We start from the raw sequence: 17,020 nt of genomic DNA on the forward strand, positions 1-17,020 counted from the left end.
CCCATAGAGACCCATAGAGACCCCCCAGACCCATAGAGACCCCCCAGACCCATAGAGACCCATAGAGACCCCCCAGACCCATAGAGACCCATAGAGACCCCCCAGACCCATAGAGACCCCCCAGACCCACAGAGACCCATAGAGACCCCCCAGACCCATAGAGACCCATAGAGACCCCCCCAGACCCACAGGGACCCCCCAGACCCATAGAGACCCCCAAACCCATAGGGACCCATAGGGACCCCAAGCCCCGCCCCCTGCCCCTAAGCCCCGCCCCCTGGCGCCCCCCAGCCAATCAGGACGCAGCCTCACCGGGCGCTGGCAGCGGGGGCAGAAGCTCCACCCCTGCCCCTCAAGCCCCGCCCCCTGCCCCTCAAGCCCCGCCCCCTGCCGCCCCCCAGCCAATCAGGTCCCTGGTGCTCACCGGGCGCTGGCCAGCAGGGGCAGAAGCTCCGCCCCCTCCCCTCAGGCCCCGCCCCTTCCCCGAGGCCACGCCCCTCCCCTGAGGCCCCGCCCCCTCCCCGCCCCCCAGCCAATCAGGTCGCTGCTCACCGGGTGCTGGCAGCGGGGGCAGAAGCTCCGCCCCCTCCTCTCAGGCCCCGCCCCCTTCCCGAGGCCACGCCCCCTGCCCTGAGGCCCCGCCCCCTCCCCGCCCCCCAGCCAATCAGGTCGCTGCTCACCGGGTGCTGGCAGCGGGGGCAGAAGCTCCGCCCCCTCCTCTCAGGCCCCGCCCCCTTCCCCGAGGCCACGCCCCTGCCTGAGGCCCCGCCCCCTCCCCGCCCCCCAGCCAATCAGGTCGCTGCTCACCGGGCGCTGGCAGCGGGGGCAGAAGCTCCGCCCACACTGGGGACACTGGGCGGGGCCTCGCTCGGAGTCGAAGATGAACCCGAACGAGCACTGGGGGGGGGGACACAGCTGAGACCCCCTGTGACCCCCCTGTGACCCCCCCTGACCCCCAAGTGACCCCCCCACTGACCCCCCACTGACCCCCAAGTGACCCCCCCACTGACCCCCCCACTGACCCCCCTGTGACCCCCCCTGACCCCCCCTGACCCCCCTGTGACCCCCCACTGACCCCCCCGTGACCCCCCTGTGACCCCCCCACTGACCCCCAAGTGACCCCCCACTGACCCCCAAGTGACCCCCCTGTGACCCCCAAGTGACCCCCAAGTGACCCCCCTGTGACCCACAAGTGACCCCCAAGTGACCCCCCACTGACCCCCAAGTGACCCCCCTGTGACCCCCAAGTGACCCCCCCACTGACCCCCAAGTGACCCCCTGTGACCCCCAAGTGACCCCCCACTGACCCACAAGTGACCCCCAAGTGACCCCCCCACTGACCCCCACTGACCCCCCTGAGACCACAAGTGAGCCACAACTGACCCCCAACTGACCCATAAGTGACCCCCCTGTGACCCCAAAGTGACCCCTGTGACCCACAAGTGACCCCCAAGTGACCCCTCCTGTGACCCCCATGTGACCCCCTGACCACAAGTGACCCCCAAGTGACCCCCCCTGTGACCCACAACTGACCCCCCCACAGACCCACAACTGACCCCCCGACCCCCCCCTGTGACCCCCAAGTGACCCCCCCGACCCATAACTGACCCACAAGTGACCCCCTGACCCATAACTGACCCCCAAAGGGACCCCCCCTGTGACCCCCAAGTGACCCCCCCTGTGACCCACAAGTGACCCCCAAGTGACCCACAACTGACCCCCCCACTGACCCCCCCACTGACCCACAAGTGACCCCCAAGTGACCCCCCCGTGACCCATAACTGACCCCCCTGTGACCCCCAAGTGACCCCCCCACTGACCCACAAGTGACCCCCCCACTGACCCACAACTGACCCACAAGTGACCCCCCCGTGACCCACAAGTGACCCCCCTGACCCACAAGTGACCCCCCGACCCCCCCTGTGACCCCCCCTGTGACCCCCAAGTGACCCCCTGTGACCCCCCTGACCCACAAGTGACCCCCAAGTGACCCCCCACTGACCCCCAAGTGACCCCCCTGTGACCCCCAACTGACCCCCCACTGACCCACAAGTGACCCCCCGACCCATAACTGACCCCCAAGTGACCCCCAAGTGACCCCCTGTGACCCACAAGTGACCCCCCCACTGACCCACAAGTGACCCCCCCACTGACCCCCCCGACCCACAAGTGACCCCCAACTGACCCCCCTGTGACCCCCCTGTGACCCACAAATGACCCACAAGTGACCCCCCTGTGACCCCCACTGACCCCCCCTGACCCACAACTGACCCCCCTGTGACCCCCCTGATCCCCAACTGACCCCCAACTGACCCCTGTGACCCCCAAGTGACCCCCAACAGACCCCCAAGTGACCCCCCGACCCCCAAGTGACCCCCCCTGACCCCCAAGTGACCCCCCACAAGTGAGCCCCCACTGACCCCCAAGTGACCCCCAAGTGACCCCCAAGTGACCCCCCTGACCCCCCCTGTGACCCCAAGTGACCCCCCCACTGACCCACAACTGACCCCCTGAGACCCATAACTGACCCACAAGTGACCCCCTGACCCATAACTGACCCCCTGTGACCACAACTGACCCTCCCTGAGACCCACAAGTGACCCCCCCTGACCCACAAGTGACCCACAAGTGACCTCCCTGACCCACAAGTGCCCCCCAGCCCCATAGCTGCCCAAGTCCCCCCCAGCCCCATAACTGCCCCCCAAGTGCCCCCCCAGCCCCATAACTGCCCCCCAACTCCCTCTCCAGCCCCCCAAGTGCCCCCCCAGCCCCATAACTGCCCCCCAACTCCCCCTCCCCAGCCCCCCAACTCCCTCCCCACCCCCAAAGTGCCCCCCCAGCCCCATAACTGCCCCCCAACTCCCTCCCCAGCCCCCCAAGTGCCCCCCAGCCCCATAACTGCCCCCCAACTCCCTCCCCAGCCCCCTATCTCCCCCTCCCCAGCCCCATAACTGCCCCCCAAGTGCCGCCCCAGCCCCCCAAGTGCCGCCCCAGCCCCATAACTGCCCCCCAAGTGCCCCCCCAGCCCCATAACTGCCCCCCAAGTCCCCCCCCCAGCCCCCCGACCTGGATGCACCAGAGGAACTTGGGGTCCCGGCTGAGCTCCAGCTCCGTCAGCTTCTGGGTGAAGAGCTGGTAGGTGGCCGGGTCCAGGCACTGCCGCAGCTGGGGGCGGGGCCAGGGGGCTCAGGCCACGCCCCCTGACCACGCCCACCCCCCAAAACCCCGCCCCCTCCCCACAGACCCCGCCCCCAGCCCCAAAATCCAGCCCCCCCCCCCCCCCCAACTCCCTCCCTATGGGGCCATTGGGAGGGGTTGGGAGGGGGAGAAGGGGGCGTGGCCTGGGCTGGACACGCCCACAGGCCACGCCCACCCCTCTCAGGCCACGCCCCTTCCTCATAGGCCACGCCCCCTCCCCAAGCCCCGCCCCCAGCCCCAAAACCCCACCCCCCCCCCCTCCAACTCCCTCCCTATGGGGCCATTGAGGGGGCTGGGAGGGGGTAAAGGGGGCGTGGCCAGGGCTGGACACGCCCCAAGACCACGCCCCCTCCCCTAAGCCCCGCCCACCCCTCTAAGCCCCGCCCCCTCCCCACAGACCCCGCCCCCAGCCCCAAAAACCAGGCCCCCCCCCCCCCCCAACTCCCTCCCTATGGGGACATTGGGAGGGGCTGGGAGGGGGAGAAGGGGGCGTGGCCTGGGCTGGACACGCCCACATGCCACGCCCACCCATCTCAGGCCACGCCCACCCCTCTAAGCCCCGCCCCCTCCCCACAGACCCCGCCCCCAGCCCCAAAAACCAGCCCCCCCCCCCCCCCAACTCCCTCCCTATGGGGCCATGGGGAGGGGGTGGGAGGGGGCAGAGGGGGCGTGGCCTGGGGTGGACACGCCCACAAGGCCACGCCCCCTCCCCTCGGGCCACGCCCCCTCCTCTAAGCCCCGCCCCCTCCTCCAGTCCCCATTCAAGTCAATGGGGAGGGGGGGGGCTGGTTTGAGCCAGGGGGCAGCTCCATAGGGACCCCCATAGGGACCCCCCCAGACCCATAGAGACCCCCCCAGCCCCATAGGGACCCACAGAGACCCCCCAGCCCCATAGAGACCCCCCCAGCCCCATAGGAACCCCCCCCCAGCCCCATAGGGACCCCCCAGCCCCATAGAGACCCCCCAGACCCTATAGGGACCCCCATAGAGACCCCCCAGCCCCATAGAGAACCCCAAGCCCCATAGGGACCCCCCAGCCCCATAGGGATCCACATAGAGACCCCCCAGCCCCATAAAGACCCCCCCAGACCCACTTCGCCCCCTCCCCACCTTCCCCCCTCCCCTCCCCAGACCCCGCCCCCTCCCCAATAGGCCCCGCCCCCCTCCCCAAGCCACGCCCCCTCCCATAAGCCCCGCCCCCTCAATGCAACTCAATGGGGGTGGGGGGGTCCCACTTCGCCCCCTCCCCTCCCTCACCCCCTCCCCTCCCCAGACCCCGCCCCCTCCCCAATAGGCCACACCCCCTCCTTACTCCCCATTCATCTCAATGGGGGGTGGGACCCACTTCGCCCCCTCCCCACCTTCCCCCCCTCCCCTCCCCAGACCCCGCCCCCTCCCCAATAGGCTCCACCCCCTCCCCAAGCCCCGCCCCCTCCCCTAAGCCCCGCCCCCTCCCCTAAGCCACGCCCCCTCCCCTAAGCCACGCCCCCTCCTCTTCTCCCCATTCAACTCAATGGGGGTGGGGGGGACCCACTTCGCCCCCTCCCCTCCCTCACCCCCTCCCCTCCCCAAGCCTCGCCCCCTCCCCATTAAGCTCCACCCCCTCCCCTAAGCCCCGCCCCCTCCTCCAGTCCCCATTGAACTCAATGGGGGGTGGGACCCCATTTGCCCCCTCCCCACCTTCTCCCCCTCCCCTCCCCAGACCCCGCCCCCTCCCCAATAGGCTTCACCCCCTTTCCCTAAGCCCCGCCCCCTTTCCCTAAGCCCCGCCCCCTTTCCCTAAGCCCCGCCCACCTGGGCATCCAGGGTGGAGAAGTAGGTGAATGGGGGGGGGGGGGGACCCACTTCGCCCCCTCCCCACCTTCACCCCCTCCCCTCCCCAGACCCCACCCCCTCCCCAATAGGCCCCGCCCCCCTCCCCATTAAGCTCCACCCCCTCCCGTAAGCCCCGCCCCCTCCCCCTAAGCCACGCCCCCTCCTCTCCTCCCCATTGAAGTCAATGGGGGGTGGGACCCACTTCGCCCCCTCCCCACCCTCACCCCCTCCCCTCCCCAGACCCCGCCCCCTCCCCAATAGGCTCCACCCCCTCCCCCAAGCCCCTCCCCCTTTTTTTGGGGGGGGGGAGGCCCCTCCCACCTGGGCATCCAGGGTGGAGAAGTAGGTGAGTCTCTGGGCGTCGTCGGCCAGGTCGGGGCGGGCGCAGGCCGGGCACACCAGGTCCCCCACCCCCCGCTCCTTCACCCCGATGGTGAAGTGCAGCCGGAAGCACTCGGGGCACAGGGGGCACTCGCATGACGTCAGCCACTGCGCCTGTGACGTCATCACCCCACCCCGTGACGTCATCGCCCAACATCCCCAGCCCACCCTCCAATGGGGAGGGGGAGGGGCAGGGGGGAGGGGGGGGTGGGGGATGGGCAGGGGGGGACACACACACCCCCCAACACCCTCCCAGTGCCTCCCAGGCCCCCTCCCAGTCTGTCCCAGTAAAGACCAGTAAGGACCAGTAAGGACCAGTAAGGACCAGTAAGGTCCCAGTCTCCTCCCAATCCCCTCCCAGTGCCTCACAATCCCCTCCCAGTGCCTCCCAATCCCCTCCCAGTGCCTCCCAATCCCCCTCCCAGTCTGTCCCAGTAAAGACCAGTAAGGACCAGTAAGAACCAGTAAGGACCAATAAAGACCAGTATGGTCCCAGTTGGCGCCCAGTGTGTGGTGTTTACATCCCAATCCCCTCCCCGTGGGTCCCAGTGCCTCCCAATCCCCTCCCAGTGCCTCCCAATCCCCCTCCCAGTCTGTCCCAGTAAAGACCAGTAAGGACCAGTAAGGACCAGTAAGGTCCCAGTATGGTCCCAGTGCACCCGAGTCTCTGCCCAATCCCCTCCCAGTCACCCCCAACACCTTCCCAGTGCCTCCCAGTGCCCCCCAATCCCCTCCCAGTCCCCTCCCAGTGCCTCCCAGTGTCTCCCAGTCCATCCCAGTGCCTCCCAGTCCCTTCCCAGTGTCTCCCAATCCCCTCCCAGTGCCTCCCAGTCCCCTCCCAGTCCCCCACAAGTGCAGCCGGAAGCACTCGGGGCACAGGGGGCACTCGCACGACGTCAGCCACTGCGCCTGTGACGTCATCGGTGACGTCATCACCCCCAGTGACATCATCGCCCAACCCCCCACAACCCCCTCCCTGTGGGTCCAGATGGGGAGGGGGGGATGGGGAGGGGGTGGGACACACACACACACCCCCCAACACCCTCCCAGTGCCTCCCAGGACCCCTCCCAGTCTACCCCAGTAAAGACCAGTAAGGACCAGTAAGGACCAATAAAGACCAGTATGGTCCCAGTTGGCGCCCAGTGTGTGGTGTTTTCATCTCAATCGCCTCCCAGTGGGTCCCAGTGTCTCCCAATCCCCTCCCAGTGCCTCGCAATCCCTCCCAGTCACCCTCCCAGTAAGGACCAGTAAGCTCCCAGTAAGGATCAATAAGGACCAGTAAGGTCCCAGTGCACCCAAGTCTCCTCCCAATCCCCTCCCAGTCACCCCCAACACCTTCCCAGTGCCTCCCAATCCCTCCCAGTCCCTCTCTCAGTCTGTCCCAGTAAGGACCAGTAAGGACCAGTAAGCTCCCAGTAAGGTCCCAGTGCACCCAAGTCTCCTCCCAGTGCCTCCCAGTCCCCTCCCAGTCCCCCACAAGTGCAGCCGGAAGCACTCGGGGCACAGGGGGCACTCGCACGACGTCAGCCACTGCGCCTGTGACGTCACCGGTGACGTCATCACCCCACCCTGTGACGTCATAACCCAACACCCCCCAACCCCCTCCCTGTGGGTCCAGATGGGGAGGGGGGGGATGGGGGATGGGGAGGGGGTGGGGGATGGGCAGGGAGGGGGATACACACCCCCCAACACCCTCCCAGTGCCTCCCAGGACCCCTCCCAGTCTGTCCCAGTCAAGACCAGTAAGGACCAGTATGGACCAGTAAGGACCAGTAAGGTCCCAGTCTCCTCCCAATCCCCTCCCAGTGCCTCCCAATCCCCTCCCAGTGCCTCCCAGGCCCCCTCCCAGTCTGTCCCAGTAAGAACCAGTAAGAACCAGTAAGGACCAATAAAGACCAGTATGGTCCCAGTTGGCGCCCAGTGTGTGGTGTTTACATCCCAATCCCCTCCCAGTGTCTCCCAATCCCCTCCCAGTGCCTCCCAGTCCCACTCCCAGTGCCTCCCAGTCCCCTCCCAGTGCCTCCCAATCCCTCCCAGTGCCTCCCAATCCCTCCCAGGCCCCCTTCCAGTCTGTCCCAGTAAGGACCAGTAAGCTCCCAGTAAGGACCAGTAAGCTCCCAGTCTCCTCCCAATCCCCTCCCAACGCCTCACAATCCCCTCCCAGTCCCTCCCAGTCCCCTCCCAGTCCCTCCCAGTCCCTCCCAATCCCCTCCCAGTCCCTCCCAATCCCCTCCCAGTCCCTCCCAGTCCCCCCCCATGACGTCACCCTGCTGTCATGACGTCACTGACCTGGTGGCGGGGCAGCCCCAGCCCGCAGACGGCCCCTCCCAGTCCCTCCCAGTGCCTCCCAGTCCCTCCCAGTCCCTCCCAATCCCCTCCCAGTCCCTCCCAGTCCCTCCCAATCCCCTCCCAGTCCCTCCCAGTCCCTCCCAGTCCCCTCCCAGTGCCTCCCAGTCCCCCCCAATCCCCTCCCAGTCCCTCCCAATCCCCTCCCAGTCCCTCCCAATCCCTCCCAGTCCCTCCCAATCCCCTCCCAGTCCCTCCCAATCCCCTCCCAGTCCCTCCCAGTGCCTCCCAGTCCCTCCCAGTGACCCCCCCATGACATCACATGGCTGTTATGACGTCACTGACCTGGTGGCGGGGCAGCCCCAGCCCGCACACGGCCCCTCCCAGTCCCTCCCAATCCCCTCCCAGTCCCTCCCAGTCCCTCCCAATCCCCTCCCAGTCCCTCCCAGTGCCTCCCAGTCCCCTCCCAGTCCCTCCCAATCTCCTCCCAGTCCCTCCCAATCCCCTCCCAGTCCCTCCCAGTCCCTTCCCAGTCCCTCCCAGTCCCCTCCCAGTCCCTCCCAATCCCCTCCCACTCCCTCCCAATCCCCTCCCAGTGCCTCCCAGTCCCTCCCAGTGCCTCCCAATCCCCTCCCAGTCCCTCCCAGTCCCCCCCCATGACGTCACCCTGCTGTCATGATGTCACTGACCTGGTGGCGGGGCAGCCCCAGCCCGCAGACGGCCCCTCCCAGTCCCTCCCAGTCCCTCCCAATCCCCTCCCAGTCCCTCCCAATCCCCTCCCAGTCCCTCCCAGTCCCCTCCCAGTCCCTCCCAGTCCCTCCCAATCCCCTCCCAGTCCCTCCCAATCCCTCCCAGTCCCTCCCAGTCCCTCCCAATCCCCTCCCAGTCCCTCCCAGTCCCTCCCAATCCCCTCCCAGTCCCTCCCAATCCCCTCCCAGTCCCTCCCAGTCCCCTCCCAGTGCCTCCCAATCCCCTCCCAGTCCCTCCCAATCCCCTCCCAGTCCCTCCCAGTCCCCTCCCAGTCCCTCCCAGTGCCTCCCAGTCCCTCCCAGTGCCCCCCCATGACCTCAGGGTGCTGTTATGACGTCACTGACCTGGTGGCGGGGCAGCCCCAGCCCGCAGACGGCCCCTCCCAGTCCCTCCCAATCCCTCCCAATCCCCTCCCAGTCCCTCCCAATCCCCTCCCAGTGACTCCCAGTCCCTCCCAGTCCCCTCCAATCCCCTCCCAGTCCCTTCCCAGTCCCTCCCAGTCCCTCCCAATCCCTCCCAATCCCCTCCCAGTCCCTCCCAATCCCCTCCCAGTCCCTCCCAATCCCCTCCCAGTGCCTCCCAATCCCCTCCCAGTCCCTCCCAGTGACCCCCCATGACCTCAGGGTGCTGTTATGACGTCACTGACCTGGTGGCGGGGCAGCCCCAGCCCGCAGACGGCCCCTCCCAGTCCCTCCCAATCCCTCCCAATCCCCTCCCAGTCCCTCCCAATCCCCTCCCAGTGACTCCCAGTCCCTCCCAGTCCCCTCCAATCCCCTCCCAGTCCCTTCCCAGTCCCTCCCAGTCCCTCCCAGTGCCTCCCAATCCCCTCCCAGTCCCTCCCAATCCCCTCCCAGTCCCTCCCAATCCCCTCCCAGTCCCTCCCAGTGACCCCCCATGACGTCACCCAGCTGCTCTGACGTCACTGACCTGGTGGCGGGGCAGCCCCAGCCCGCACACGGCGCACTCGCAGCGCAGGCGCCGCCGCAGCGCCGCGCGGTCGGGGCAGCGCCCCACGGCCTCCACCAGCTCGCGCAGCCCCGCGGCCCCCCGGGCGGCCCCCAGGCCCAGCTCCCGGCCCAGGGTCACCACCAGCAGCGCCCGGCCCCAGCTGGCCACGCCCAGCTCCGCCAGCGCCCGCCGCGTCAGCGCCTGCGCCAGTAGAGACCAGTATAAACCAGTATGGACCAGTATGGACCAGTACGGACCAGTGTGGAACCCGTACCGCCTGCCCTGACACCCCCACTGCCCAAAAGAGTGGCTCCCAGTAAGCCCAGAGCCCCCCCAAGAACCGCCACAGCCATCCCAGTGCCTCCCAGTCACATCCCAGTAAGAACCAGTAAGAACCAGTAACATCCCAGTACCAACCAGTTACCCGCAGTGACCCCTCAGACCCAACTGGTTACATCCCAGTAGCTCCCAGTAACCCCAGAGCCCCCCCAGGAACCCCTGAGACCCAACCAGTGCCTCCCAGTCACGTCCCAGTAAGAACCAGTAAGAACCAGTAACATCCCAGTAAGAACCAGTAACATCCCAGTAAGAACCAGTGACCCCTGAGACCCAACCAGTTACATCCCAGTAGCTCCCAGTAACCCCAGAGCCCCCCCAGGAACCCCTGAGACCCAACCAGTGCCTCCCAGTAACTCCCAGTTAGCTCCCAGTAAGAACCAGTAAGAACCAGTAACATCCCAGTACCAACCAGTTACCCGCAGTGACCCCTGACACCCAACCAGCAACCTCCCAGTGACTCCCAGTAAGCCCACAGCCCCCCCAGGAACCCCTGAGACCCTCCCAGTGCCTCCCAGTCACGTCCCAGTAAGAACCAGTAAGAACCAGTAACATCCCGGTAAGAACCAGTAACATCCCAGTAACAAACAGTGACCCCTGAAACCCAACCCATTGCATCCCAGTGACTCCCAGTAACCCCAGTGCCCGGCCCCAGCTGGCCACGCCCAGCTCCGCCAGCGCCCGCCGCGTCAGCGCCTGCGCCAGTAGAGACCAGTATGAACCAGTATGGACCAGTATGGACCAGTATGGACCAGTGTGGAACCCGTACCGCCTGCCCTGACACCCCCACAGCACAAAAGAGTGGCTCCCAGTAAGCCCAGAGCCCCCCCAGGAACCCCCACAGCCCTCCCCAGCGCCTCCCAGTCACGTCCCAGTAAGAACCAGTAAGAACCAGTAAGAACCAGTAACATCCCAGTACCAACCAGTTACCCGCAGTGACCCCTGACACCCAACCAGCAACCTCCCAGTGACTCCCAGTAACCCCAGTGCCCGGCCCCAGCTGGCCACGCCCAGCTCCGCCAGCGCCCGCCGCGTCAGCGCCTGCACCAGTGGAAACCAGTATGAACCAGTATGGACCAGTATGGACCAGTATGGAACCCGTACCACCTGCCCTGGCACCCCCACTGCCCAAAAGAGTGGCTCCCAGTAAGCCCAGAGTCCCCCCAGGAACCCCCACAGCCCTCCCCAGTGCCTCCCAGTCACGTCCCAGTAAGAATCAGTAAGAACCAGTAAGAACCAGTAACATCCCAGTAGGAACCAGTAACAAACAGTGACCCCTAAAACCCAACTGGTTACATCCCAGTAGCTCCCAGTAACCCCAGAGCCCCCCCAGGAACCCCCAGTGCCTCCCAGTTAGCTCCCAGTAACATCCCAGTAAGAACCAGTAACATCCCAGTAAGAACCAGTAACATCCCAGTAACAAACAGTGACCCCTGAGACCAAACCCATTGCATCCCAGTGACTCCCAGTGAGCCCAGAGCCCCCCCAGGAACCCCTGAGACCCTCCCAGTGCCTCCCAGTAACTCCCAGTTAGCTCCCAGTTAGCTCCCAGTAAGAACCAGTAACATCCCAGTACCAACCAGTTACCCGCAGTGACCCCTGACACCCAACCAGCAACCTCCCAGTGACTCCCAGTAAGCCCACAGCCCCCCCAGGAACCCCTGAGACCCTCCCAGTACCTCCCAGTCACGTCCCAGTAAGAACCAGTAAGAACCAGTAACATCCCGGTAAGAACCAGTAACATCCCAGTAACAAACAGTGACCCCTGAGACCCAACCCATTGCATCCCAGTGACTCCCAGTAACCCCCGTGCCCGTCCCCAGCTGGCCACGCCCAGCTCCGCCAGCGCCCGCCGCGTCAGCGCCTGCGCCAGTAGAGACCAGTATGAACCAGTATGGACCAGTATGGACCAGTATGGACCAGTGTGGAACCCATACCGCCTGCCCCGACACCCCCACAGCACAAACCACCAACCTCCCAGTGAGCCCAGAGCCCCCCCAGGAACCCCTGAGACCCTCCCAGTGCCTCCCAGTCACGTCCCAGTAAAAACCAGTAAGAACCAGTAACATCCCAGTAAGAACCAGTGACCCCTGAGACCCAACCAGTTACATCCCAGTAGCTCCCAGTAACCCCAGAGCCCCCCCAGGAACCCCTGAGACCCTCCCAGTGCCTCCCAGTAACTCCCAGTTAGCTCCCAGTAAGAACCAGTAAGAACCAGTAACATCCCAGTACCAACCAGTTACCCGCAGTGACCCCTGACACCCAACCAGCAACCTCCCAGTGACTCCCAGTAACCCCAGTGCCCGGCCCCAGCTGGCCACGCCCAGCTCCGCCAGCGCCCGCCGCGTCAGCGCCTGCACCAGTAGAGACCAGTATGAACCAGTATAGACCAGTATGGACCAGTATGGAACCCGTACCACCTGCCCTGGCACCCCCACTGCCCAAAAGAGTGGCTCCCAGTAAGCCCAGAGTCCCCCCAGGAACCCCCACAGCCCTCCCCAGTGCCTCCCAGTCACGTCCCAGTAAGAATCAGTAAGAACCAGTAAGAACCAGTAACATCCCAGTAGGAACCAGTAACAAACAGTGACCCCTAAAACCCAACTGGTTACATCCCAGTAGCTCCCAGTAACCCCAGAGCCCCCCCAGGAACCCCCACAGCCATCCCAGTGCCTCCCAGTCACGTCCCAGTAAAAACCAGTAAGAACCAGTAACATCCCAGTAACAAACAGTGACCCCTGAGACCAAACCCATTGCATCCCAGTGACTCCCAGTGAGCCCACAGCCCCCCCAGGAACCCCTGAGACCCTCCCAGTGCCTCCCAGTAACTCCCAGTTAGCTACCAGTAAGAACCAGTAAGAACCAGTAACATCCCAGTACCAACCAGTTACCCGCAGTGACCCCTGAGCCCCAACTGGTTACATCCCAGTAGCTCCCAGTGACCCCAGAGCCCCCCCAGGAACCCCCACAGCCCTCCCAGTGCCTCCCAGTAACTCCCAGTTAGCTCCCAGTTAGCTCCCAGTAAGAACCAGTAAGAACCTGTAACATCCCAGTACCAACCAGTTACCCGCAGTGACCCCTGGCACCCAACCAGCAACCTCCCAGTGACTCCCAGTAAGCCCACAGCCCCCCCAGGAACCCCTGAGACCCTCCCAGTGCCTCCCAGTCACGTCCCAGTAAGAACCAGTAAGAACCAATAACATTCCAGTAAGAACCAGTAACAAACAGTGACCCCTAAAACCCAACTGGTTACATCCCAGTAGCTCCCAGTGACCCCAGAGCCCCCCCAGGAACCCCCACAGCCCTCCCAGTGCCTCCCAGTCACGTCCCAGTAAGAACCAGTAACATCCCAGTACCACCCAGTCCCCACCCAGTCCCTCCCAATCCCCTCCCAGTCCCTCCCAGTCCCCTCCCAGTGCCTCCCAGTCCCTCCCAATCCCCTCCCAGTCCCTCCCAGTCCCCTCCCAATCCCCTCCCAGTCCCTCCCAATCCCCTCCCAGTCCCTCCCAGTCCCCTCCCAATCCCCTCCCAGTCCCTCCCAATCCCCTCCCAATCCCCTCCCAGTCCCTCCCAGTCCCTCCCAATCCCCTCCCAGCCCCTCCCAATCCCCTCCCAGTCCCTCCCAGTGCCTCCCAGTCCCTCCCAGTCCCTCCCAATCCCCACCCAGCCCCTCCCAGTCCCCTCCCAGTCCCTCCCAGTGCCTCCCAGTGCCCCCCAACCCCCTCCCAGTCCCTCCCAGCCCCTCCCAGTCCCTCCCAACTGCCTCCCAACCGCCTCCCAGTCCCTCCCACTCCCTCCCAGTCCCCCCCAATCCCCTCCCACTCCCTCCCAGTCCCTCCCAGTCCCTCTCAATCCCCTCCCAGTCCCTCCCAATCCCCTCCCAATCCCTCCCAGTCCCCTCCCAGTCCCTCCCAGTCCCTCTCAATCCCCTCCCAGTCCCTCCCAATCCCCTCCCAGTCCCTCCCAGTCCCCTCCCAATCCCCTCCCAGTCCCCTCCCAGTCCCTCCCAGTCCCTCCCAGTCCCCTCCCAGTCCCTCCCAGTCCCTCCCAATCCCCTCCCAGTCCCTCCCAATCCCCTCCCAGTCCCTCCCAGTCCCCTCCCAATCCCCTCCCAGTCCCCTCCCAGTCCCTCCCAGTCCCTCCCAGTCCCTCCCAGTCCCTCCCAGTCCCCTCCCAGTCCCTCCCAGTCCCTCCCAATCCCCTCCCAGTCCCTCCCAATCCCCTCCCAGTCCCTCCCAGTCCCCTCCCAATCCCCTCCCAGTCCCCTCCCAGTCCCTCCCAATCCCCTCCCAGTCCCTCCCAGTCCCTCCCAATCCCCTCCCAGTCCCTCCCAGTGCCTCCCAGTCGCACCTGCAGGTCGGGGCGGTCGAAGTCCCAGGGGGGTCCCTGGGGGTCCCAGTGGCGCCGCTGGAGCGGCTGCAGCCGCCGGCGCTGGAGGTCGCCCAGCGCCCCCCACACGTCCCCCCCGTTCTGGAACAGGGCGGCCCCCGCCGCCCCCCGCTCCGGGAAGCCCAGCGCCGCCAGCGCCGCCAGCTGCCGCGCCAGTACGGACCAGTAAGGACCAGTATGAACCAGTATGGACCAGTATAAACCAGTATACACCCGGTAATGACCCCTGATCCCCAACCAAACCACCCTCAGTGACCCCAAACCCCCTCACAACCCCCCTACAGGAACCCCAGCACCACCACCCTCACCAGTATAAACCAGTAAGGACCAGTATAAACCAGTATGGACCAGTATAGACCAGTATACACCCGGTAATGACCCCTGATCCCCAACCAAGCCACCCCCAGTGACCCCAGACCCCCTCACAACCCCCCTACAGGCACCCCACCACCACCACTTGCACCAGTATAAACCAGTAAGGACCAGTATAAACCAGTATCCACCCAGTAATGCCCCCTGAAACCCACCCAAACCCCTCCCAGTGACCCCCAACTCCCTCCCAGTCCCTCCCAGTCCCTCCCACTGCCCCCCAATCCCGTCCCAATCCCCTCCCAGTGCCTCCCACTCCCTCCCAGTGCCTCCCAGTCCCTCCCAATCCCCTCCCAGTGCCCCCCAACCCCCTCCCAGTCCCTCCCAATCCCCTCCCAGTGCCCCCCAACCCCCTCCCAGTCCCTCCCAATCCCCTCCCAGTCCCTCCCATCCCCTCCCAATCCCCTCCCAGTCCCTCCCAACCCCCTCCCAATCCCCCCCAACCCCCTCCCAATCCCCTCCCAGTCCCTCCCAATCCCCTCCCAGTGCCCCCCAACCCCCTCCCAGTCCCTCCCAATCCCCTCCCAGTCCCTCCCATCCCCTCCCAATCCCCTCCCAGTCCCTCCCAACCCCCTCCCAATCCCCCCCAACCCCCTCCCAATCCCCTCCCAGTCCCTCCCAATCCCCTCCCAGTGCCCCCCAACCCCCTCCCAGTCCCTCCCAATCCCCTCCCAGTCCCTCCCATCCCCTCCCAATCCCCTCCCAGTCCCTCCCAACCCCCTCCCAATCCCCCCCAACCCCCTCCCAATCCCCTCCCAGTCCCTCCCAATCCCCTCCCAGTCCCCTCCCATCCCCTCCCAGTCCCTCCCAGTCCCCCCCAATCCCCTCCCAGTCCCTCCCAGTCCCTCCCAGTCCCCTCCCAGTCCCTCCCAATCCCCTCCCATCCCCTCCCAGTCCCTCCCAGTCCCCCCGAATCCCCTCCCAGTCCCCTCCCAGTCCCCCCGAATCCCCTCCCAGTCCCTCCCAATCCCCTCCCAGTCCCTCCCAATCCCCTCCCAGCCCCTCCCAATCCCCTCCCAGTCCCCCCCTATCCCCTCCCAGTCCCTCCCAATCCCCTCCCAGTCCCTCCCAGTCCCCCCCAATCCCCTCCCAGTCCCTCCCAGTGCCTCCCAGTCCCTCCCATCCCCTCCCAATCCCCTCCCAGTCCCTCCCAATCCCCTCCCAGTCCCTCCCAAACCCCTCCCAGTCCCCTCCAACCCCCTCCCAATCCCTCCCAGTCCCTCCCAGTGCCTCCCAGTCCCTCCCAATCCCCTCCCAGTCCCTCCCAATCCCCTCCCAGCCCCTCCCAGTCCCTCCCAGTCCCTCCCAATCCCCTCCCAGTCCCTCCCAGTCCCTCCCAGTCCCCCCCAATCCCCTCCCAGTCCCTCCCAGTCCCCTCCCAGTCCCTCCCAATCCCCTCCCAGTCCATCCCATCCCCTCCCAGTCCCTCCCAATCCCCTCCCAGTCCCTCCCCATCCCCTCCCAATCCCCTCCCAGTCCCTCCCAGTCCCCTCCCAGTCCCCACCCACCTGCTTCCGCCGCTGTCCCCGGCAGGTCTCCAGCGCCAGCTCCGGGTCCCCCAGCGCCCGGCGCCAGGCCCGGGCCGCCTCCCGCAGGGAGATGGGGCCCAGAGCCCCGCCCCCTGCCCCACAAGCCCCGCCCCCGGCCCCTGAACCCGCCAATGGGGAGCCCGAGCCCTCCCCGGCCACACCCCCTGCCCCCGAGGCCACGCCCCCTGTCGCTGAGGCCACGCCCCCTGGCGCTGGGGCCACGCCCCCTGTAGCTGAGGCCCCGCCCATTGGCTCAGAGGCCACGCCCCCTGCGGCTGGGGCCACGCCCCCTCCCTCCCAGGCCACGCCCCCTGTCCCTGTGGCCACGCCCCCTGCAGCTGAGGCCCCGCCCATTGGCTCAGAGGCCCCGCCCCCTCCCTCCCAGGCCCCGCCCCCTGCCCCATTGACCCCGCCCCCTCCCTCCCAGGCCCCTCCCCCTGTCCCATTGACCCCGCCCCCTCCCTCCCAGGCCCCGCCCCCTGCCCCATTGACCCCTCCCCCCTCCCTCCCAGGCCCCGCCCCCTGCCCCATTGACCCCTCCCCCTCCCTCCCAGGCCCCTCCCCCTCCCTCCCAGGCCCCTCCCCCCCCACAGGCCCCTCCCCCCGCCATGGCCGCCAGCGCCGCCAGGGCCCCGCCCAGCCCCTGCCGCGCCCGCCACACCGCCAGCCACGCCCCCCGTGACGTCATCACCCCTCCCCCTCCCCCCCTCCTCCTCCTCCTCCTCCTCCTCCCTCCTCCTCCTCCTCCCGGGTGTCATGGCCGCCGCCCCCGCCGCGCAGCGCCGCCGCCACCACCGCCTCGGCCGGCACCCCCTGGGCTTCCGCCGCCTGTGAGGTCACCGTGAGGTCAGGGTGACGTCATCACACCCCCCAGTGCCGCCCAGTCCCCTCCCAGTCCTGACCAGTCCCCTCCCAGTAACTCCCAGTTCCCTCCCAGTAACTCCCAGTCACTCCCAGTAGCCCCAATCCCCTCCCAGTCACCTTCCAGTCACCCCCAGTGCCTCCCAGTCCCTCCCAATCCC

The 17,020-nt window shown here is 66.8% G+C and overlaps 1 protein-coding gene across 1 annotated transcript; it reads right to left on the minus strand.

Moving 5' to 3' along the window:
- Positions 1-807: 807 nt before the first annotated feature.
- RNF31 (ring finger protein 31) lies at positions 808-16,686 on the minus strand (the record flags this gene model as incomplete). The annotated part of the gene is made up of 7 exons (XM_084280783.1): positions 808-897; positions 3,067-3,165; positions 5,335-5,508; positions 9,358-9,579; positions 14,062-14,244; positions 15,978-16,090; positions 16,590-16,686. Coding segments are annotated over 7 exons (978 nt in total), but the record flags the coding sequence as incomplete, so codon positions are not given.
- Between the last annotated feature and the right edge of the window lie 334 nt (positions 16,687-17,020).

The sequence above is a fragment of the Gallinula chloropus genome (assembly GCF_964237585.1).
Source record: "Gallinula chloropus genome assembly, contig: HAP1_SCAFFOLD_708, whole genome shotgun sequence".
Lineage (NCBI taxonomy): Eukaryota > Metazoa > Chordata > Aves > Gruiformes > Rallidae > Gallinula > Gallinula chloropus.